The 23349-nt window shown below is 53.4% G+C and overlaps 8 protein-coding genes and 1 non-coding gene across 9 annotated transcripts; 7 read left to right on the forward strand and 2 right to left on the reverse strand.

Moving 5' to 3' along the window:
- Positions 1-116: 116 nt before the first annotated feature.
- J4E87_006577 (uncharacterized protein) lies at positions 117-1017 on the forward strand (the record flags this gene model as incomplete). The annotated part of the gene is made up of 2 exons (XM_049378180.1): positions 117-290; positions 349-1017. 2 exons carry the CDS (start codon positions 117-119, stop codon positions 1015-1017), a joined length of 843 nt encoding a protein of 280 aa, XP_049231984.1.
- A 1791-nt stretch (positions 1018-2808) lies between these two features.
- J4E87_006578 (uncharacterized protein) lies at positions 2809-4370 on the forward strand (the record flags this gene model as incomplete). The annotated part of the gene is made up of 4 exons (XM_049378181.1): positions 2809-3017; positions 3096-3123; positions 3178-3691; positions 3742-4370. 4 exons carry the CDS (start codon positions 2809-2811, stop codon positions 4368-4370), a joined length of 1380 nt encoding a protein of 459 aa, XP_049231985.1.
- A 1755-nt stretch (positions 4371-6125) lies between these two features.
- On the forward strand, positions 6126-10046 carry J4E87_006579 (uncharacterized protein; the record flags this gene model as incomplete). The annotated part of the gene is made up of 5 exons (XM_049378182.1): positions 6126-6344; positions 6458-6555; positions 6609-9440; positions 9530-9653; positions 9789-10046. 5 exons carry the CDS (start codon positions 6126-6128, stop codon positions 10044-10046), a joined length of 3531 nt encoding a protein of 1176 aa, XP_049231986.1.
- A 1982-nt stretch (positions 10047-12028) lies between these two features.
- Positions 12029-13039, forward strand: J4E87_006580 (uncharacterized protein; the record flags this gene model as incomplete). The annotated part of the gene is made up of 1 exon (XM_049378183.1): positions 12029-13039. The coding sequence occupies one exon, from the start codon at positions 12029-12031 to the stop codon at positions 13037-13039; it is 1011 nt and encodes a 336-aa protein (XP_049231987.1).
- Positions 13040-13490: 451 nt separating this feature from the next.
- J4E87_006581 lies at positions 13491-13569 on the forward strand. Its single transcript has one exon. It is a non-coding gene; the product is annotated as a tRNA-Glu (tRNA).
- A 739-nt stretch (positions 13570-14308) lies between these two features.
- Positions 14309-16138, reverse strand: J4E87_006582 (uncharacterized protein; the record flags this gene model as incomplete). The annotated part of the gene is made up of 3 exons (XM_049378184.1): positions 14309-15447; positions 15750-15986; positions 16045-16138. 3 exons carry the CDS (start codon positions 16136-16138, stop codon positions 14309-14311), a joined length of 1470 nt encoding a protein of 489 aa, XP_049231988.1.
- Positions 16139-16476: 338 nt separating this feature from the next.
- J4E87_006583 (uncharacterized protein) lies at positions 16477-18293 on the reverse strand (the record flags this gene model as incomplete). The annotated part of the gene is made up of 4 exons (XM_049378185.1): positions 16477-16788; positions 16837-17190; positions 17253-17903; positions 17982-18293. The coding sequence occupies 4 exons, from the start codon at positions 18291-18293 to the stop codon at positions 16477-16479; spliced, it is 1629 nt and encodes a 542-aa protein (XP_049231989.1).
- Positions 18294-20946: 2653 nt separating this feature from the next.
- On the forward strand, positions 20947-21387 carry J4E87_006584 (uncharacterized protein; the record flags this gene model as incomplete). Its single annotated transcript, XM_049378186.1, has 1 exon — positions 20947-21387. The coding sequence occupies one exon, from the start codon at positions 20947-20949 to the stop codon at positions 21385-21387; it is 441 nt and encodes a 146-aa protein (XP_049231990.1).
- Positions 21388-22798: 1411 nt separating this feature from the next.
- Positions 22799-23209, forward strand: J4E87_006585 (uncharacterized protein; the record flags this gene model as incomplete). Its single annotated transcript, XM_049378187.1, has 1 exon — positions 22799-23209. One exon carries the CDS (start codon positions 22799-22801, stop codon positions 23207-23209), a length of 411 nt encoding a protein of 136 aa, XP_049231991.1.
- Between the last annotated feature and the right edge of the window lie 140 nt (positions 23210-23349).

Below are 23349 nucleotides of genomic sequence, written 5' to 3' on the forward strand. Positions count from 1 at the left end.
TCATACGCTGCACACGCACCGTTATTGCTGCCTCCAGACCAATTCCTGCTCCCAGATCCCAGTCATTGTTACCTATACTCCTGCGAGTAAACTGCTTCAGCACAACAGTAAGAGCGATGTCGGCGTTTGAGCGATTAATCCGATTTGAGGATAAGGAGGGAAAGACGGTATATGGGAACTTAGAGAAGGAGGTGCCCACCAGGGAGATCGAAGGAAGCAGTGTAGAGGTTTTGTCTGGGGACATCAAGAGTGGATTCAAGAAGACGGAGGAGAAAGCTACAGTGGGAAAGGTATGCAATCCATGTACAGAAGATATCGAAGCACTAGGGGGGAACTAACATCTAATAGCTCCTCAGCCCCGTCCCGACAACAAACATAATCCTCTGCGTGGGCCTCAACTACCGGCGCCATGCCGAAGAGTGCAACCTCGCTATCCCCTCCAACCCAGCCATCTTCACCAAACCCAGCGATGCTCTCGCAGGTCCCTTAGAAACCATTCCCATTCACCCGGACTGCCAATCGCAACTCGACTACGAAGGCGAACTCACCCTGGTCATTTCAAAGGATTGCAAGAACATTGCTGCTAAAGACTACGCCAACTACCTCCTTGGCTACACAATCTCCAACGACGTCTCCGCCCGGAACTACCAACTTCCTGCTGGGGTATCAGGCGGCCAATTCGGCTACGCGAAGTCATTTGACAAGTTCGCTCCCGTAGGCCCGTGTATCGTGTCACCTAGCTTGATCCCTGATCCTCATAAGCTGAGGTACTGGACCAAGGTCAATGGCGAGAAGAGGCAGGAAACCGGGACGGATGATATGATTTTCAGTGTAGGCCAGATTCTGGAGCATCTGAGTCGCGGGACTACGCTAAGAGCTGGTACGGTGATTCTCACAGGTACACCGAGTGGTGTTGGTCTGTTCATGGACCCTAAGGGTTTCTTGAAAGACGGAGATGAGGTTGAAGTGTATGTGGAGGGAATTGGAAGTATCGTCAATAAGATGAAGTTTGAGTAAGTGTAGAAGACAGGGTAAACGACTGTTCAATACAGGGGCTCATGGGCATAAATTCAAGAATATTACAGACCTCTAGTCTCATTAAAGCATGCGTAGGCATAGTATCAATACTCGTCTGCCTGTTCCTTAAAGATCGCGATTAAGGTCCAACAGACAAACATACCCTGCGACCGCGAATTTACTCAGCCTCATCTGAAGCTCCCCATGCCTTCCACCTCCATCTAGACTGGTCAGGCAGCTCCAATTCATACCATGCAGGCGTACCAGGAACGTGTTCCACCAACTGCCACCCCAGTATCTCTGCCACGCGCAGCAACCATATCTCGCGAATTAATCCATACCGCGGCCTACCATCTGCTGGCTGCACAAGCTCAGCAGGTGCTGTCTCTACCTGTTCCTTGATCATCTCCTTGGCGAGTTCCCGTAGGCGATTCAGATGATAAGGTCCTATGTGGAAGACACTGAAAGTGTCATGCACAGCATACCAACCAACCTTGTGAATTTGGGCATCGATTTCTGCATCGTAGATAACAGCTTTGTGAATTAGCTTACTCATAGCGTTCCACATAAAGTGTACGATAGCTTGAGACCATAATGTGTCTATGAACATGTCGAGCGTAAAATGATGTGGCACGTCTGGGCGCGATCCTGGATGGAAGACTGGCAGGGATGATTCCAGAAACAGGGTGCGTCGACATTTAGGGCACGTATTTGAATGCGAAACGTTTGTGTCGATCCACTTTTTGAGACAGGTAAGACCGAAGATGTGCTGACATTGCGTGCGTGTGGCTTTGTGCTCTTCATTGAATGATTCATGACAGATATCGCAGGCTTCTATGATGTCGAGATCCCTGAAGAACTTTACTTTTGTCGGAAGTGGAGATCGTGGTGGGGTTGAGGTCATGATTTGGTGGTTCACTGGAGGTGTGGGCGGGGCCTGGGTTGAAGTTGAGGCGGACTAGCTGGTGGCAGATGTTCTTAGCTAGGAACTGGTTGCTGTTTTACGTGGTAAAAAATGATAACGTGATGTGTCCTGTAAGTTTTTATTCTATCCCTCCACGCATCAGCAGCAGCAGCACATGACTGTGGCTTACTTTAGTTGATAGGATGGGATTTTATTGAGAACCACGAGTGTACTGAACACGGAACAGCTTCACTGTTCAACCATGATTGAGAATGATTCAGGACTGATGTTTGAGTTCAACTGAGAGCTTCCAATGAGCAGCGTACTGCTCAACCTCACAAGTACTGTTATACAGAGCTGACGGCTGTCATCATAAGCATGCTCCCTTACTACCTATGATCTACAGGAGAAGCCGCATGTCTCCCGCGGATTTTGGAAGTGATTCAGCTATCTGATAGCAAGTCTCGGGATTTGAAGACCTGTGGAAGACGTTACCTAGGTAGTGACCTAAAATCTCCCTGTGAAGTTGCGATGTCGGCTTGTCTATAGCAAGCAGTGGCTTTCATAATGTGTCCATGGGAACCAAACGAAGAGAGCTACCAAGAACTTGAATTGAGAGCTCTAGGTAGCGGCACCCAAGCTCGGCGCTGTCAGCTTCACCTAGATGATATTTGCGCGGTACTGACAGGTGAGGGGTGCGTCATGGCCACGAGACGCTAGTGCCCACGCTAATTTCGAAGTTACGTTGAGGGCAGGCGACCATGTACCCGAACCATCAACTTTGAAACAGCACAACAAAAGAACGCAAATACATCTCCCATTTCAGAGACGCGACTTACGTGTAGAATTCATCTGAATCATCAACGCAACCAAAACAAATCACAGCAATGGCCTCGGAAGTAGTCAACAAGCTGCAGAACCTGGTCACAGGAGAGTCGAAGAGCGCCCGCAAGAAGAAGGGCAAGCAAGAGGGAGCTACCGCAGTACCCGCTGCGCCTGAGAAGACGTCTTCCGAGGCTGGCGCAGGTGGCTCCAACCCCGCCGGCAAGGCCAATGGAACCGATAGCGACAACTCGTACCTCCGCGAGGTTCAGAAGTAAGTCGCAACCGCATTGTGGTTCAGGGACCGCATGCACGATTAACAGGACTCACTTACTAAGACGCGTCTGCGCAGGAATATCCGCAACATCAACAAGAAACTGGTAAGCTGACAGTGTCCCTAACCCCTCGAGCCCTTGCTTACATGGCATTTCCAGAGCGCAACCCAAAAGGTCGACTCCATAATCGCAGCGAATCCCGGCGTTTCTCTCGACGACCTCCTCGCTTCCAAGAAGATCAATGCCGACCAGAAAGCTCAAGCTGAGAGGAAACCCGGTCTCCAGGCTCAGCTTGCGCAGTACGAAGAACAATACACCAACTACAAGAAGTACGGCGATGAGCTCGAGGCCAAGTTCGCAAAGGAGAAGGAGGTCCTGTCCAAGTCACACTCGTCGGAGCTTGAGACATTGAGGGGAACGATCAAGGCCGAGGCAGCGCTGGAGCAGCAGAAGATCGTCAAGGAGAAGTTGCTGACACTGTCTCGCTTCCTGAGGGCCGCGGCTGCTCGTCGTCAACTTGAGGATGACGACTCCGACCTGACCAAGGCTTTCGAGGGTGCTCTGCTTCAAGTCTATGGAGGAGACGCCGGCGCTGTCATGGCTGCAGAGAAGCTGATCGAGGGTGCGGAAGAAGGAGTACCATCCACCGAGGGAGTGGTACTCAGCGTCACCTGTAAGCTCGAAAGTATGTCAAGTGCGCCATCTCAGACTGACTTTGTATAGATTCTCAGGTCAAGCAGGCAGCACTCGACGAAGCCCCATTCGCCGCCGAAGAAGCTTGGGTTGACGACGTCGCGCAGTCTCAAGCAGCTCCTCCCGAGGCACAGACTGGCTCCGACCCAACCATCACCAACGCTGGTCTTACTGAGATCGACGCTGGCGCGAAGCCTGTTACCGAAACTACCGAGACCGCGTCAGCTGCACCGGCGGCTTCTGGCATTGGAATGGAGTCAGCAAACGCTGCTGCAGAGGCACAATGGGACAAGCAACCAACCGGCGCTGATGACCCATTGACTGAGTCCTTCGAGATGGTACCGCGAGACCCCGCCGAGACCGAGACACCACACGTCGCTGCCGCCGTAACCAGCACCCAGAGCTGGGCCGACGATACCCCCGAGCCGAGCGCGGCACCTGCCGCTCCTACATCCGGTAACGATGGCTTCTCCGAGGTTCACCACAACCGTGGCGGCCGGGGACGTGGTGGTCACCCAGGTGGTGAGCGAGGCGGATACCGCGGCAGGGGCCGAGGCGGTCCTAGGGGCGAGTTCCGCGGTCGTGGCCGTGGCGGCCGTGGAGAGTTCAGGGGTGGGCGTGGCGGTTTCCGCGGCGCTCCTCGTGGAGAATCGTCATAAAGTCGATAAAACATTCCTGCAAAACGACCCGCACAGTAGGGAAGACTAGTTGCATGAGCAGCTTTGATACCCTGTTTGGAGCATCTGAGCAGATGAGAAAACGAAAGAGCTGGGAAGACAAACGTACAGCCCATTGTGTTTAGTAGCATAGCATCGGTGCATAGGATCAACATTTTCTCGGGTATGGGACGGCTGTACTATATTCTGGGTTATGATCTGGCGCTTAATGAATGGCCTGTACAATATGATTTCTTGCTTCAAGTGACTGCCATTGTACTTTTTCAGCTCAGTGTTTTGTGTTTGTAGTCATGTAGCTGAAGGTTGTTTGTTAGATCTGAACTAAGATAGGGTACTTTGATGACGATGACTGAGCGTGCACCCCTGGTAGTAGCGGCCGTCGATCCGGAGATTTTCCATGGGGGGCGCACTGGCTCGTCATGTTCTCCGATTGGCGAGTGTTGGTAGTACGAAGTGCCGGTGTGGAGGTGCAGCGCTCGCACGATGTGATGCACATCCCGTACAAAAGATCAAACATCATCTTATAGCTCTCACCATCAGATTCATGCATTGGGGGATGATTTTCCTCCTAGTATCTAGCTTGTTGCTTTCCCTTCAGAGCATATACACAGAAGTCTTCGGGACCTGATGGCAGCCCCCATCAGCTCCTCCATGCAGACAAGAGCCGATCGCATAGTAAACTCAGCATAGTTTCGAGTAGATTGAATACCAAAAGCGTTGTGAAGGCATCCGGACTTTACTGTCGCAGTGAGCTGCCAACAACCTGCACGGCATGGTAAAGTCAGACAACAGTGACAAATTGCACGGCAACTGTGCAGTATATAGGCCCAGAGACAGGATGAGTACACAAGATACCTCTTCTCTAACTACGTCGACCGTATTGGCTTATCGTGTTGTTGGTGAGGCGCGGCCCTATTCTTGCACATGGCGGCGTGATGCACGAACTAGCGGGTCACTGCAGCCGTTGAGACAGGCGCCAGTCAGAAAAGCTTAACCCCACAGATTCAGGAACCACGTTTCACGTCCGATCCAGTTGTAAGCGCATCGTGTCTTTTCTGTTGTAGACTGGATGTCGAAGAGAAGCACAGTCAGCCTCTCGGAAGAGTTGAACTTGCAAGCTGGCCATAAAAATGCCCAAGTGAGTTCGTTGAGTGCATCTGGCATTGCTGTGGTGTGTTGGCTACCACATGGTGAACAGATGGAAACTATGGGGATCTGATAAGATGAGATCCGTAGATGTGGCCTTGGATGACGTGCATGCCAGTCACCGCGCACAACACTTGGCGCGCTTTGCGCAGAGCAGTAGAATGACAAGAACTTACAGCACACGCGATCCCTTTGTGTGGATCAGGCTTTGTGCACCACTTGAGGGGTCAGAATACATGCAGCTCTTCTGACGCTTTACCGGTGCTGCCCAGGTGTTGTCGCAAACTGCCCATCGTCAGGCGATAAGTGGCAGGGGTTGTTGCGCTTAACGCCTAGCGCAGACCCACGGCCTGCAACCTCCTCATTCTCGCCTTCGCACCTCCCTCAGCATCATCCAGCGACTACGCGCCCCAGCACTTGCGATAACGCTTATCAACGACCCTGCAAGCTTCGCACACCCTCTGCGCTTGCTGCAAAATTGTTGCGGTACTAATACATCGACGCGCGCCCGCCCCGGCGGAGAAGCGACGCATGGCAGCAGCTCCACAGCCCCTCTGAGACATTCACGACTCGACAACTACGACCTTCACCATGGAGGCACCCCCAGATGTCGTGCCTTCCGTTGAGGCACCGCCCGCGACGCACGATGACTCCACCACGAAGCCAGCTCTGACGCCGCCCACGAGCGAAGACAACGACAAGCGATTCGAGAGGATGTCGTCCGAACTCTCCGAGCTGGACAGCGACGACGGCGAAGACATCGAGCCAGACCATTACTTCGAGGGAGGAAAGATACCCGTGTTTAAGCCAGTAGGTTGCCTATATGCAGATACCCTCCTACCCAGGACGAGAAGCACGCGCGCATGTTATGACTATGACGCGTGGAAATAAACTACACAAGATACTAACTACCATCTCTACAGACAATGGACCAGTTCCGCAATTTCAAGCGCTTCATCGACAAGATCGACAAGCATGGAATGAAGTCGGGTATCGTCAAGGTTATTCCACCAGCGGAATGGTAAGTCTCGATTATGCGCCTGTTGTATGACCTCCCAACTTAACTCATGCCAGGCGCCAATCGCTCCCTGATCTTACCGAAGCCGTCAAGGGCATCAAAGTCAAGAACCCTATCACGCAAGAGTTCGCTGGACAGCACGGCATCTACACACAAGCCAACATTGAGAAACAACGATCATACAATCTGCCGGAATGGAAAGCCGTGACGGACGAGCCACATCATCAGCCGCCAGCCAAGCGAGGCGAGCGCCGAAAGGCTGCTGCCGAACCCCCCTCTCGTACCCGCTCGTCGCGCGCCGCCCCTGCAAATCGCGATGCCTCGCCTGCACCTAAGCGCGGACCTGGTCGCCCTTCTCGAAGGCGCCAGGTGAAGAAGGAGCCAGTCGAAGACGATGAAGACGAAGACAGCTCTCCCGAGGTCCCCCCCACACCCACATCACCTGGAAAGGAAGAGAAGAAGACACCAGCAAGGAGGATCAAGAAGGAAGCGCGCGACACACCACCTGCTCGGGCACGCGGTCGGCAAGCGAAGACAGCCGACGAGAAGAAATCCGTCTCTTCTCGGCGTCTGAACAACCGCGGCGCAGTGGCCGATTACATCGACGAGGCTGCGTTTGAGGACTTCGACTACCACCTGGATGGCCTTGATGAATACACCGTCGAGCGATGCAAAGAGCTAGAGGACAACTACTGGAAGACGATCAACTATGGCTCGCCCATGTATGGAGCCGACATGCCGGGTTCTCTGTTTGACGACTCGACCACCTCCTGGAACGTCGCGAAGCTACCCAACCTTCTGGATGTTCTTGGAACCAAGGTCCCTGGTGTCAACACGGCGTACCTCTACCTGGGCATGTGGAAAGCCACTTTTGCCTGGCACTTGGAGGATGTGGACCTTTACAGTATCAACTACATTCACTTTGGTGCCCCCAAGCAGTGGTACAGCATATCCCAAGAAGACGCTCGCCGCTTCGAAGCTGCCATGAAGACCATCTGGCCAAACGATGCAAAGCATTGCTCGCAATTCCTTCGCCATAAGACCTACCTGATCTCGCCTCAGCGACTGGAAAGGGACTTCAACATCAAGGTCAACCGTCTGGTCCACTACGAGGGCGAATTCGTCATCACATATCCTTATGGCTACCACTCCGGGTACAACATCGGCTACAACTGCGCAGAATCGGTCAACTTCGCAAACGAATCTTGGTTGAGCTATGGTCGGATCGCAAAGAAATGTCTCTGCGAATCTGACAGCGTTTGGGTTGACGTTAACGAGATCGAGCGCAAACTACGAGGAGAGCCAACACCCGAGTACTATGAGGAGACTGATGACGATGAAGACGACGATGACGGCGCTGATCGTCTGCCCAGTCCTCCAGCCAGTGTCGCTGGCAAAACCAAAGGAAAGCCAGGCCGTAAGCCAGCCGGCAACAAGAGGAAGCGCGGCAAGGAGGATCCCAAAGAGACGTCTCGACCAAAGAAGCTCAAGCGCATTCGCATCCGTATCAGGATTCCAGGTCGAGGCATGCCCTGCATTCTCTGCCCTAACGATGTGGAGTACGACGATCTGCTACCGACCGACAATGGCATGAAGGCTCACCGGATCTGCGCGGACTATACGCCTGAGACTTACATCGTCAACAAGGGCGATGTCGAAACCGTGTGCAATGTGGCCAACATCGGCAAGGACCGCTTGGAGCTCAAGTGCAACTACTGTCGGTCTAAGCGCGGCGCCGTCTTCCAGTGTTCGCAAAAGAAGTGTACTAGGGCCTTCCATGCTACCTGTGCGGTGGCTGCAGGTGTCCAGGTTGACCTTGGTCCCATGCCTACCTTTGACGAAGAGGGCACAGAATACTTCTACGATGGCTACGACTTCCGATGCCGTTTCCACCGGCCAAAGAAGCGCAACAATAAGACTGTCGATGTTGAAGCACTGGAAAAGGACAAGTTTGTCTTGGCCTATGGCAAGACTCTCAAACCCAAGGATGTCATCCAGTTCCAGTACGTGGGTGGCGAAATGTACCAGATCTACGGCGCACAGGTCGTAGAAAACAGACCTGGCGAGCAGGCTGTCCTGGTAGATGTATTGCCTGACGGTGATCGAGTCGAAGTTGAGTGGAAGTACATACTCAAGCTTCATCCAGACGAATCGCAGCGACTAAAGCCATCCGCAAATGCCAAGCCACTTCCAGAGCATCTTAAGGAGAGCGACGCATCCCTTGACATCACGAACCGCACCGACGGTGTGCCTGAGATGGGCGATCCTTTCCACGACCCCAACTCCGAGCACAAGTGGGCTGAATGGTATACTGCTCCTGAGGTTACTCGGAGAGTGGCTAGAGTCGATCTCAGCAAGGAGGACCGGCTTTGGTACTACCTTGGAAAGCCTTCAACCGAGGCTAGGCCACAGTACACTGAGGACCCTGCAAAGCCTAGGAACAACCCCAAGAGCAACTTCCTTGAAACCGTCAAGCCTCCTCCCCCGCCAGTACCAACTTTCCATCGTACTTCGTACCCAGCCTCTTATCCCATCAAGCCGGCACCCATCGCAGTACCTCCGCGCACACCGATGCAATATCAAACACCAGATGGTCGGCCGTACAATTACAAGCCGAAGGAGTTGTCGATGTCGTCTTACAGGTCGCCGGTTTACAACCCTGATACTCGCAAGAATCCCAATTCGCCCGTAGCACATCAACCCAATGTCAGCTATGATCATCGCTTACCCACAGGACAACAAGGGCAGCAGCCATACCAAGGCTATCACACGCATCGGTCACCGCACCCTTCGCAGCAGCAACAGCAGTATCAGCCATATGTGCCGCCACAGAGCTACTCTAATGCGTCCTGGAAAACACAGTCGGCACTGCTCAACGGAATTGACAAGTATGCGCAACCGGCACAGCATAGTGCTCTACCGCCATACCCATACTCTCAGAGTCCTCGTCAGTTGCCACCCTCACCATACTCACCAGGCGCGGGACAGATTGCTACTTCACCTTATGGCCCACCAAGCCATCAAAGCCAGGCATCACCACACGGTCGCGCGTCGATCTCAAACATGCTGAGCAACCCTACTGGGACTCCCAAACCTCCAATGTACGCCGTCACACCCTCCTCTGAAATCATCTATGCTGCACAATCCCCCACTGAGTATTTATCCTACGTCATGAATTATCCCTACCTCAGAAATTGTTATTTGCGGAGGACAAAAACTTACATATCACCCTATAGTCTGGATGGTGGAATTGCACCCGAATGGATGCCAAAGCAGGCTACGTCGAGAACCAGTGGTACACCTACTTCCATCGCACCAAGGCCTATCGCGTCACACGGAGCCGCGCATTCTCCCGGATACTACGGACCACCGCCACCAACGGGCCTACCTGCACCAAGGCCATCCGCACAGTTCCAGTCTTCGGATGCTTTCCAACGGGAAATGGCAAGGACGACGCAGACTCCCGAGGCGCCAAAGTGGGAACAGATGCTTAAGCAGCTCGCTACATCGACAGGCCCCACAGGGACGCCATCTATGACTGCGCACTCGCCACAGGCGCCTCAGCCTCGCTACCCTCCCTCAGGGCCCCGCTCCAGTCTATCGTACGACCTACCTAGGAGCATGCAAGCTTCGCAAATTCAAACCCCACCAGGACCGCCACCACGCGAGCCACAACGACCAACACCTAGCCCCATTAGTGATGACGGCAAAGGCGGTCTTGTAGCTGTACCAAGGGATCAGAAGCCAGTGCTGCCGCCGCTGCAGGCTACGACGAATGTCCATGGAGCTGAGACATGGCGCTACTCGTCTTAACGGCATGTGAACGGTTTATGGGGCGTTCGGTGGAACTAGTGTATTGTAACGACATGTATGACTAGAGGGTGACTTTCGGCGTTTTTAATAGGGCCATGGCAGGGGCTGCCAGTTTCCTTTTCAATGCAGCATTGTCGTGCGGCGGTAGTACAATGATAACTTTCATCTGTTCAGCGGTATGATTCTTGGATCTCGATGTGTGCAAAAATGATGTTTAGTAAACGCTGTGCATAGGCGTGTTACACCCTTCACACCTTGACAGATGAACACCGGGTCTCCGGTAGGAAGCGAGCCTTGGCCAGCTGTACCGTCGCTTTAGCCGTTGCTTGTTTTCGGTTGCCGGCTGCTAAAGTTTCTTGGCCCGAAATGAAGGCCCGTGTGGCATGGAAGCGACATTGAAACGCATAGAGAGCAGAGACCCACCCGGACAACATAAAACACCAGTGGAGTTTCTCCGGGCGGCATTGATTGAGGCGCAGAAACAGGTACTGACGTTCAGGCACCAGTGGAGGCAGGAACATGTCGTGAAGTCTGTTACGATGCAGTGTAATTTGCCGAGGGTGTGTGGGACGGTTCGGTGAGTGTTCCAGTCTCAGTACCTGGTCTCGATCGAAAGAGCAAATACAGAGTGCACACCGTAGTTCGTATGAATCAAGACGTTGGTACCAAGCGCCTGGAACTGTCATGCGTACAGTAGTGGAGGCGCGCGCTGTCGTTGACCCACTTTCAGGGGGGCATGGTATGAAACGATGAAAGTCGGAAGCGACCATACGGAGATAAAGGCGCTGAGGCTACGATCGGACCTACGGCTGTATACCTAGGTTTGCTGCAGATTAATGAATGTGAGGAGTAGAGCGCGGTCTGCCGGTTTGCCGTGGTTGCGTTTATGCCGCTGGGTGGTGGGAGATTTGGTGACGCGTAGATGTCTTTCTGAGGCGCTGAGTCTAAGCGAGTCGAGATGGTTCTAGTGTGCAGCGGGCGGGAAGAGTCGTTGATTCAATGCGCCCAAGCTCTTTGCACCATCATCAAGTACACAACATGGTATCATAATCAAAGAACGAAGAGTTATTGTAAGAGCATAATGTGCGTACGCTAATTCGGCCGCAGAGATGTACAGCCACTGCATCCAAACACCGGTGCAATGATGTGCTAGCTGTATCTGGCCTCTATTCAACGTTCAACCCCTCTTGCGTTTCGCTTTGACATGTTCCTTGCGTCGATCAGGAACACCTGGCCGAGGACTGCTCAGCATACTCTGTTTACCGCCAGGATCAGAAGCCACACCATGAAACAAGCACCGCCATGACAAGTGACAAGCCCACCTTGCGAACATCGAGCACCCCGGCTCCACAGCCCTGAAGCATTGTGGGAACGGAAACGGTTCCCTTTCTGTCAGCTCTCCACTCCTTTCATCTGACACATGCACAGCGATGCGCCATTTCCGACATGGCAGTATCTGAGTATAAGAGTACCTCTCGCCCAGCATGTAGAGATTCCTCACCACCACAGTCATTCAGTCAGTCGACATTCGCTCTCTTCACCTTCGTTCACTTTTTCACGCTTGAAGCGCCTCACATTCTTTACTATCTTCGTTGATCTCGAAGTAACTTTTTGAACACCAACCCTTTCGTCCAAACCAGACTTTCCAACAACCAACACTACAATGCCTTCCAAGATTCAAGTTGCTGCCATCCTTGGCGCCTTTGCTGCCTCCGTCAGCGCCCACGGTCACCTTTCTGCCATCAAGGTTGACGGCAAGGACTTCACTGCCTACGACCCGTCTTTCCAGTACCAGACCCCCTCCCCCGAGGTCATTGAGTGGTCCTGCCCCGAGTGCCTCGACAACGGTTTCGTCGACCCCTCCATGTACGACGATGCCACCAAGATTGCCTGCCACAAGGACGCCACTGCTGGCGCAAAGGTTGCTACTGTCGCCGCTGGTGGCAAGCTCGACATCTCGTGGACCACCTGGCCCGAATCCCACGTCGGTCCCGTCATCGACTACCTCGCCAAGGTCGACGATGCCACCAAGGCCAAGTCTACCGACCTTGAGTTCTTCAAGATCGACGCTGCTGGCTTCGAGGACGGCAAGTGGGCTTCTGACAAGCTCATCGCCAACAACAACACCTGGACCGTGACCGTCCCCGACAGCATTGCCCCTGGTCAATACGTCCTCCGTCACGAGATCATTGCTCTCCACTCCGCTGGCCAGGAGAACGGTGCCCAGAACTACCCCAAGTGCATCAACATCGAGGTTACCGGCTCCGGTACCGCTACCCCCAAGGGTACTCCGGCCAACAAGCTCTACACTGCCACCGACCCTGGTATCAAGGTCAACGTCTACGGCGGTGACATGTCCAGCTACGAAATGCCTGGTCCCGCTCTGTTCGACGGTGCCAGCTCCGGCTCTGGCAACGCTTCCGCGCCCAAGCCTTCTGCCTCTGCTCCTGCTTCGTCTGCCCCTGCTGCTGCCTCTTCTGCCCCTGCTGCCACCAGCTCCGCCGCTGTCGCCGCTGTCTCTACTCCCGCTGCCTCTGCTCCCGCCCCTGCCCAGACCGGCAGTGCCAGCCTCGACAAGGAGTTCACCCTCGACACCTTCATCTCCTGGCTCGAGGAGAAGGCTGGCTCTTCCAGCCAGAAGGTTCGCCGCCACCCCCGCGCTTTCCGCGTCTAAGTTCGTGATGCGATGACAATTGGAGGATCTGTGATGGGAAAATCCTGGAGGGTGGATGATGGAAAGTAACACCTTGGTGTTCTTCACTTCTTGTACCTACTTGCTTTGAGTCGCTTTGGCTCATTGCTTCTTTGACTGAATGATATGTGTTGCACACGTTACTGCTATTCTCTTCGCGTGCAAATGCTTTATGTGCCTGTGATTTCAAGTGTGTTGGTGAAGACTGACGATTTCGTTCCTGTTTCTGATGTTAGTTGACCAAGCATTTTCAATGCTAGCAGACTACCACAAGTGTGCTAATGGTAGGCGAGCAACTGGGGCTTAGTGTATCTGACATGCGCATCGGCGTTACCCCGCCTAGTAGCATGGTTTTGCTCAACGCCGCGCCCTTGCCGTTTTCGCCCTCGAAACATGAATTTTGAAAATTTTCAACTTTGCATCAACCACATCATCCGGTATAGTCCATCGGCTAGGATATCTCGCTTTCATAGAGAACCGAGAAGAGCCGGGTTCGATTCCCGGTACCGGAAGAAAGGAGGCCTTTCTCTTTGCTATCTATTTGCTGTAATGCGCGGCAAGAAATAGATGAGTTGGGCGTGTTGAAGATTTTTGGGATTTTTTTTGGACTTGCAAACCTCAGTCGTGTCCGTCTTCGGAACTCTGGGGCATCTACTCGCGCTGCACAGAAAGGTGCATACACTAAGCTTATTACTGCATACTCTGTTACTCTTTTTCTGTATTCGTTGGTGTGCTACCTGCTCTCTTGTTTGGCTCTTCTTTGCTGCGAAGCGCGAAGCATGGCCTCCGCCCTAACACAGATTGTACGTGCTTCTGACGCTCAGCACAAGTAGGATTAGTATTTTTTCAGCACTAGACTGAAGTCGGATTGAGAGCGTACAAACTGCACTTGCAACGAGATACTTTAGTATTGACATCTACGAGCTCTTCTCGGATCGCCAGCCCTCTTTGTTCACTGTGTTGCGCGACAGCCAACCGCTTCGTGTAGGTCTATTCTAACAGAGTTACCTGCAGTGCGACAACAAGAAGATAGGAATTCATGTTATCTTAGACGTCTACAATGGAGCATGTCTTGACAGGTTATATTACATAGTCTAGGTTGAGGTATACATTGACCTTTATGCTGAGAGCCTACAAATGTGTAGCACTGCGAACACCTCCAGGGTAACTTCATTTCTATCATACTCATCAGAGGCGCGCATACATATATCTGCTAAATCCTGCGACTTAACATGTCTTTCAGTTCTTCTCTTAGTTCTGCTCGTCCTCCGCTTTCTTCTCATTCTCAGCCTGCTTCAAGTCAAAGGCTTTGACCTTTTCTCTCTGGGACTGCCTCCACTTGGCCTGATTCTCCCTCTGCTTTCTCTTACTCTCGATAGCCTTAGGGTCCCCTTGTGCGATCTTCAGATCGCGGAGGGCTCTCGACCGGCGCCCTGACTCTAGGGACTTGCTCGGTGCCTTCTTCGTAGTCGACATCTTGCTCTTGTCAAGCGCATCGTTGAATGGTATTCTCCCATCCATGGCAGCGACCTTCGCCTGTATGGTTTTGTTGGTTTGCGTGATGCTCTTGAGCTTCTTGTCGAACTTCTCCGCGGCGATTTTATCACCAGCAGCGATCTTTGCTTGGTTCATTTTGTAGGTCTGGCGATTGTACCCTTCCTTTGACAGCCCAGCCTTCAGTCCGGTCACTTTGGTCCTCTTCCTTGTAGGTCCCTCTTCTTCTTCTTCTTCGTCGTCGTCTTCTTCGATCAGCGCGGTATTGTCCCACACACGCTCCATCGCCTTCTCGAACGTGGCCGCCCTTGGCCCATAGCGCGCGATCATCTCGGCGCTCTGAAAGAATGTCCGGTAGTCCTCACCGGCGACGGTGTGCACCTTGTAGATGAGCGCGATCTTCGAGATCTTTGTAACGGTAAATGACCGACCTTGAAGCCAGTCGCGGAGGCACTCGAAGCTAGATGGAGTTCGTGGCCACGTCAGCGCTGTCCTCAGCTCTGTCTCATCGCCATCACCGTCAAGGAAGTCGGCGAATACGCGCAGCGGAACGAACTGTCCAGTCGAGTGCTGATGCCATGTCTGCGTGGTAGATAGAAAGGCGGGGAGAGAGACGGGCCGCCTGAAGTAGACCATTGTCAGGTCCACAAGGCGCTCCCGGAGGGCTTGCCGATGTTGGGCCTTCGTGGTAACGTGGGCTCGATACCTCTTGAAGCACTCCGGGTGGTTGATGTAGAGGACGATGCGGCTTAGCTTCCCGTGAAAGTCACGTTCTAGCCATGCGATACGTCCTATGCCATGTCCAAGTTTGACCTCGGTCGCGTTGATGTGGTTGAGCTCGAGGTACTGATCGTATAACGCTTGTGGAAAGCAACCAACGACAAGCACAACTCTCGCTGTAGACAATCATATGGGCCTATATGGTGACATATGCGCGATACCTATTCATTAGCTCTGGATGTGGGAGCAAAGCATCTCATGCAAGAAAAAATTTGAACAGGCCTGGAGACTACATCAAGATGATAATATGCAAAGTATGTGACCCAAAGTCGATGTAGGCTCCAGGCTGTTCAGTGTTTTTTCTTGATTGACGGGGTAGCGAAAATGCGATGCCAAATAGTTCGCCGTCTGCGTTATTCGCCAGCCATGCCATGCGACCTGACACGGCTTAACATGGTTTGCTGCGCGCTGGTCTAACCAGAGGGCGGGTCTTCTATGTAGGGAGCTTGCTCAACGGCATCCGGAAACCAGCGATCCATAGCAGGGTCGGTCTTCGGCCACGTAGTTGGAACGTTCTCGCAGTCATGCTCGTGGATACGGAATGGCGCGATATGGCGGCTACGAGCGTCAACCAAGAAGCGGGCGATCTCTGGTCTGTTCGGGGAGAGGCGCGGAAGAATCGTCTCAATATCGTCGAGTACGTCCTGCTTGGTTGCTGCAGAAGAACGAAGTCAGTATACATGTTTCATGCACCTCGCACAGCTAGCACTTACCGTCTGCATTTAATAGCCTGGCTTCTGAAATCTTAACGTCGGTCTTTTTCAATCTCTTGCACTCTTGCTGGTTGCGTTTCCCTGCGGATGCCATTGTGATGGAGGCGGCGTTCTGATAGCGGCGGCAGCGCTTTGATAGCGGTGGCACTGGCTGCAAGAAGGTTGAAGGAATTGAGCGAGCTACTCAGGTCAGATCTGAAATCCCAGTGTGCAAGAGGCGAAGCTTACCGCGTTTGGCTCATTGTTTACTTCGCTTCGAGGAAGGGGAAGGAGCAGCCCACCACCACCCCGCGCGTCAGACCATACCAGTGTCCGGAAGGCCGTAATATGTACATGGAACAGATAATATACCCGGATCAGAGCGAGTGTAGCATAGAAGTGGTTGTACGTCGTCAACGCCATGAGCAGCGTGTCCTAGTAGGGCATGACCATCTACTCCAACCTCCTCAAATCGTCCTTCTGCAGAGCCGCCACAATGTCCGCCTTCTTCTTGGGGATGGGCCGAGGAAGCCCACGTGAGCGATACTCATCACGAACCATGTCTCGGGACTGGCCTGCGTACGCATCTTCGGTCTCTTCATGGCCGCGGCGTTCTTCCTCCATCTCTGTGCGTCGGCCTTCTTCCTCTGCCTCTGCGCGTGGACCTCCTTCCTCTGACTCCTTCTCTCGCTCTTCGAAGTAGCATAGGCGGTACTCGTCGTACCATTCCGAATGCGAAGAAAGCATGAAGCCAACAAGACCATGCTACGCAGTGTTAGTGCGTGTCTTGTACAGACAGCGGATACAACATACCTCCAGGTTCTCGCGCAACACGTCGCCCTGGACAGCCATGGTATTGTCCTGGACCTTCCGTCGGATGGATTGGTAGTCGCATAGGAGCCAGCCACTGCTTGGGGTGTCGTGCTGGATCAGAACAGCTTTGCATCGAGGAAGGGTTATCAACAGCGCGAGCGCAGACTTGAACTCTTTCGTATCCGACATTGCTGAGAAGGTATCGCCATCGGCTGCGGCTGCGGCTGCGGCGCCTTGATGCAGCTGGTAGAAGAATGCGGTTCTCGGGACCTTGAAGCATAGTGTGGTGATGTGATCGCTCCACCGCTCAAACTTTGCAAGTGACATTGCGCGCGCAGGACAGTCGGCGTCAAGCTACGGAAACGGAGTCAGCATGTGCTTGTGTCTCCCTCATCTGGGACTCATCTGGGACTCACCTGGAGGGAAGCGGCGGTCGAATTGACAATGTTGTAGAAGCTGTCTTTGCATCTGCCCACGAGCTCCTTGTTGCACGTCTGCCGGAGTGAGCGAATGTAGCAGCACGCAAGGTGGCGTAGAATCATGCTGAATAGCTCGACTGGAACTCCCGCCAGACCTGCACGAGAGGCCGTCTGTGCTTTCTTCTGAGGTGGCTGGCGACGGTCGCGGCGGGGGAGGTTTCGCGAGATCATCATGTCTAATCTACACATGCGAGCCTGCAGCGGGGCAGTGATGCTGCTGGCGCTGTGCTTGTTGATATGCGTAGACATTTCAATGACCACCTTGCGCGCCCCGTCGATGAGGCGTTGTAGCAGGGTGTCCAGGGTGCTTGCGCTGAGGGCAAAGAGCGTGGGAACAATCTCGTCGACGCGACAGGAGTTGGCGACACTGAAGCCTGGGAGACCGCGCAGGATCTCAACGAGCCAGCTGCAAGATTCTACGTAGATGCAGGCCGCAACGAGTAAGAGGCGCTTGTTGTTGCCGTTCACGGTCGTAAGGAAGGTCGCGATCTGCTGGGCACGATCACTGAGAGACGTGATGAAGTTTGTGCGTAGACTCTCAATATGGCTATAGCCCTGTCTCATATATTGCGCCAGCTTGCTTCGAAACTGCATACAAGCCATCCGTCGTATACAGCATGACTATGCAGGTTCGCTATAGCGTCGAGATCTCTCTTTCACGTCTACTTCCTCTCCCCGCAACGGTGGGCTCATAAGGAAGGCAGGTGTGACCGGTGTTGGTAGCTCCGTCAAGTATATGTTGGTCATCTTGGTTCCAACGAAAGTAGTTCTCGCGGTGCTCGGAGTGACCGGCTCGAAGCCCTTCCATAACTTGGCTTGCCTGTACTGCTTTACTGGTGGTGAACGGCGAAGTCTCCATGCGCGGTGTAGCAACAGTACTGTAACAAGGACCAGTACGGTGCAGACGATGCCAATAGCGATGCCGATTCCGATGGCAGCCGGTGTAGAGAGCGAGCGATCGTTTTCCGAATGGTACATTGCCGATGATGTTGACGATACTTGAGCGTTGTCAAGGCTTGGTGAAGGTGTGTAGACGGCTGTGCTCGTAATGATTGCTGTGATAGTGATGCCTGCGGTGTTTGTACTCATTCTGGCAGTCGCAGTAAAGGTACACAGAATGGAGTCATTGAAAGAATTACCTAGAAAGTCTCACCCAGCCTTTGCAAACAACGAGCAGTCATGGTTCTCTTACGTCTCCATTGGGAAGGCTGAGCACTAAGTTCTTGTCATATGCAACTAAGCGCCTCCTAGTGGATCTTGGATTATCACAGCCTTCGTAGCCCACATGTGGACGTCGAATGTGACTTGGTAGAAACCACATGAACCTTTGATCCAGAAGATGAAATACAGCAAACGTAGTCGAGGGTGCGCGCGTGCGAGCTATCGCACTTGCTCAGAGCTCAGCAATCGTTCCGGAAGATGTCATAGCGGTCCATCACTGTAGCTGAACATGTCCCAAGAAAGCCGATGGGGTCGAAAGTGCTCTAGAGATGCAATTTAGAGGCGTCGTGCAGGCGTCCTAATGCAGTAGCGATTAGACGAAAAGGGTAGGGACGAGCGAGAAGAGCACCCATCAAAGACGAGATGTGAGCCCGCTCTGTTCCCAAGGGCGCTTGAGGCGAGATGCGCAATCCCCATTCGATGTCATTGTGATGCGCTGTCACACGTGCTGTTGGTGTCCAGCCTCAGCGGCTATTAGGACGCCATCTGCACTGTCGAGCACTCCAAACCTGGAGAAATAGCAGTGTAGCGATTCTGTAGCTGAACTTCTTCACAGGCAGATCAGAGTGATTGAGCAAAGACGGAATCGACGTAGTATGGTGCGCGTGGTGTGGTGGTGTGATCACATAGGTGAAGTCCAGCCGGCCGCCGGAAATATTGCTCGCGTGGTAAAGCCGTCGAATAGGAACGCCGTGCGCTAAGCTGAGATGCGCATAGCCTTCCCATTCGCCGGCAGCACGTCTACATAGTAAGCTTGACGACGATATGACACCTGTAGGTCGGTCGGCCTAGCATTCTCACGAATACTGCGGCAGCTGTCAGCTTAGCGGCTGCAACATTTCAGATCAACCGGGCCTGTAGGAATCAAGCAAGTGTATGTGCATTGACATGTGCCCCGTATAACAGTAGAGCATCTCCATCCAAGGGAGCTCCACGTGTTCCCTGGATGCACAATCTCGTGGCATGCAACCTGCTAAGGCATTTCTGATTTAAAGAAGCGAGCCTCGTGGGGGCCAAGAAAGTGCTTTTAGTCACGATGCAAAGGGCGGCAGAGATGTCACCATATGATGGGAAATTGCAGAGTGAGTCGACTCGGGACATGACTGAGACTTGCATCACGATGAGGAACAAGAGTGACATCAAGAACGCGCGTCGGGAATAGGAGAGGACGATCAGAGATCAAGATGTTGGTGCAGAATGCCATGGCACGGGAGAGAATCCTGTGGGCTAGAATCACGGCAAAATCGGGCTTGGCGGCATCCGCGACAGGGGACCCGAGTAAGGCTGCCAGGTACACCACCAATCTTGGTCAACGTCGCCAGCTAACGTCTGTCGAGCCACAATTCACCCAAGATTGCTCTTCGTCATGGTTTCGAGCTCGGCCTTCTTATTGACGTTCGCCCGGTTTCGGTGGAGCGGTTTGCGTCTCAGAAACTGCTTGCCTCGGCGTCCACGACGAAGCCGGGAATGACGACATGCATGTCTCATCATCTTCTTGGTACACAGAACATGCACCGAACTCCGGGCCCCCAAACAACGCGTGGCTGGTTGCCTTGACAGCAGGTGGACCCGCGTATACACTTACCTTGGTGCAGTTGCTGGGAGATGGGAGTTGGCAGCAGCGTCGCGGTACGCAGATGTCGAGCTAGAGGAAGCGTGGTGCTGGTTGCTATAGCGGTCGCTGGTCGCACGCCGGTGAGCACCTGCATTTCAGGGTCATCAAGCTCGACGCCGCACTCGCGTCGCTGTAGCATTAAGAAAGCTTGGCCAGACGACAAGTGCTGACTTGTTTCAGAGTGAATTGATCACTGTAACGCTGGAAATAGCACTGGCACGCCTTGCCATAGCCCGAATCGTCCCATGGGCAGCTGCAGAGACATGCATGGCTCCGCTGTCGATGAGACGGGGCGTCGCAGGCTGTGGCTTGGATGCAACGCCTCTGGCCCCAGTTAATCTCGTTACACGGCGGACAAATGTTCGTCAACAGACGTCATAGGCTCAAACAACCAGAGGCGGCCCCGGATCAAGCTTCACTCGAAAAAGCAGGAACAGCTGCCGATGACTGGGATGGGCTGTGATGGCTTGCCGCATCTGGGCAAGGACAAGGACAGTGCGCTCCCATGTGGCGTCACTTGCCTCACTGGCCAGTTAATTGCGTGCATTACGTGGCTAAAAAAATGTGGAGGAGGCGCAAGCGAGCAAGGGCGGTGGCCGCTGTGTTTGTTGCTGGCCGCTGGGGCTATGGCGACATGCAAGCGCGCTAGTTCTTATGCACTCACCTGGTATAAGAGCTCTCCTCTCGCCCTGCCTTCTACTCTCCATCTACAGCTCAACCAATCTCCACATCAAACCAACTACACTCAACTCTTTACCCACTCACCCAACCAATTCACCCACCCAAACCATCAACATGCGTTTCTCCACCATTGCCACCGCTGTCATCGCCGCCGGCGTTGCCAACGCCCAGGTCGACTCCATCATCTCCCAGATCACCTCTGCTGTAGGCGGCGTCCCTTCTGACCTCGCCTCCGTCGCCTCATCCGTCGGCTCCGAGATCACTTCCGCTGCTGCCTCCATCACGAGCGCGGGCGGCTCTGCCGCTGCCTCCGGTGCTTCTTCCATCCAGAGCGCTGCCGACTCTGCCATCAGCAGCATCGCCTCCGAAGCCGCAAGTGCTACTGGCTCTGCTGCCAGCGAGATCTCCTCTATCACCCAGTCGCTCGGATCTGCTGCCAGCTCTGCCGCCAGCGCTGCCGAGAGCGCCACCGGCACCGGTGCTGCCGACTCCAACAACGTCCCCGCCATGGGCGCTGTTGCTGGTGGTCTCCTTGCTCTTGCCGGTCTCTTGTAAGCGGGTCGACACTCAACCGCTTCCTTCCAACATCGTCATAAAACGTCTCCTTTGACAGTTTCTTCGATCGGTTAGCGACATCAGCCATGAGCTGACATCGCTTCGTCTCTCGTGAGACAGGTGTGGGACCAGAATGATTCACAGCGACACTTGGGATTTACCAATCGGCATACTTATAATAAGTCATTTCAATGAAACATTCAGAATACCCCAACGCTTCTTTCTCGTTGCGCCGTCTTTTCATGCTCTTATTTATTGTGAAATTTCTTCTATCGATGAACATCGTCAACGACTGTGTTTTCCTAACTACGTGTTTTTTGGGGCTGCTGATTCGATCGTGTTCTATTGTTAGAGTTCAGCATCGCAGCTGAGTTGCATGATGTGAGGTTCTCGCTTATGACGTAAAGCCGCGCGTTCAATTCGGTGGCGTTTTCCGAAACCCAATGATGCGGCTGCGGTTAGCGGCGTCCCGTATGCACTCCGCATTCTCGCATGCGCATTCTTTATTCAACCCCTTCCAGATCACCTTCTCACCGCTGATCAGGCAGGAGATGCGACAAATTGGTCGTACACAATCCTTCATCGCGCGCATTAGAAGGCTGACAGCATGATCGAGATGCACCGGCTCATTCGAGAGATTAACAGGTGGGAAATGTACCTGCAACGCGCCGTGCAACTGACACAGTGGCTGGCCGCCTGGCTTGCGGCACAGCCACGGAATGATCCCCGACATGCATTTGGCCGGGTGATCTGCATCGCGACACATGCCTCCCGTTATGTTTTTCGGCGCGCCCCCGGGGACACCTGGTTGATCTTAGCAACGAGAACAAACACGGAGAAAGTTCCTGGAGATGCGGAACGCACACCACTTCGCTCCAAGGGCGATGCAATGACGACTGGTTGCTCGATTGAATTTGGCTCAAACAAGAAAGCTGGAGGCTGACGATCTGCGGAATTGCTTTTCCTTGGACCTTTGCCGCATCGAGTACCACGTCTTTTGCAGGCTGCAGCACTAGCTGCTTCGCGCCTTGGAGATACACGCTGCATCATATTCCACAACACGTTAGTGCACAAGACGTCGCATTGCGCAAGGCTGCGGTGTACTCAGAGGTGCAAACCAAGAAGCAACGAGCGTCTTCGTAATGTACTTACACAATGGGCATACTGCGTATAAAGTACGGTATGTCGAGGAACCCGATTCACGACATTATTCACGGACATCACTATCCAAGTACACAACACTACAACTACTTCATCCGAAATTACCACGAAGCTTCTCAGTCTTTCGTCATTTCGTCAGCCGGACAGGGAAATTAAAGCGCTCCACCCGGTATTGTCTTCTTTATACCATCCTCACGAACACTACATACGCACCACCAACTTGCCCCCGAAATCCATAACCACAGCGACCATGTCAACCCTATCCGGCTTTACCTGGCCCAACCACGCCAAGACTAAGCGTAGCTCACCGTCCTCGCCAATCCTCATTCCCGACCACCGTCCCCTTATCATCGGTCTTGCTGTCGCTGGTGCAGCGACGAGTATAGTCGTAATCTACACAGTCTTCTTCTTTATTCTCAAATGGCGCAAATCTCGTGCGGCTAAACAAAGCAAGGATATCGAATCTGAAGGTAAGATCGAGCTCCAAGACAATGACCCCTCACCGTATGTCGGCGACGGCCACCAGGGTGGGGATCTAGGCGATAGTCGCAGTGCGCGCGTATCTTCAGAACTGCTTGTGCAATATAGTGGTGTGAGGAAGGAGAATGGGAAGCTGGATTTTGTGGAAGTCGACTTGGGTGAGGAGAAGAGCAAGGAGTGATGCGAGTTTGATGAGTAGGCATGGCTTGAGAGGTAAGGTTGCACGTTGACGAAAGGATTTCGTTGTATCAGTTTCATGGCTTGAGCGAGGCGAAGCGATGACTAGCAGTGCCTCTGCATGCCTAATTCGTAAGATCCGAA

Source organism: Alternaria ethzedia (genome assembly GCF_023757985.1).
Source record: "Alternaria ethzedia strain BMP 0044 chromosome Unknown scaffold_16, whole genome shotgun sequence".
Taxonomy (NCBI): domain Eukaryota; kingdom Fungi; phylum Ascomycota; class Dothideomycetes; order Pleosporales; family Pleosporaceae; genus Alternaria; species Alternaria ethzedia.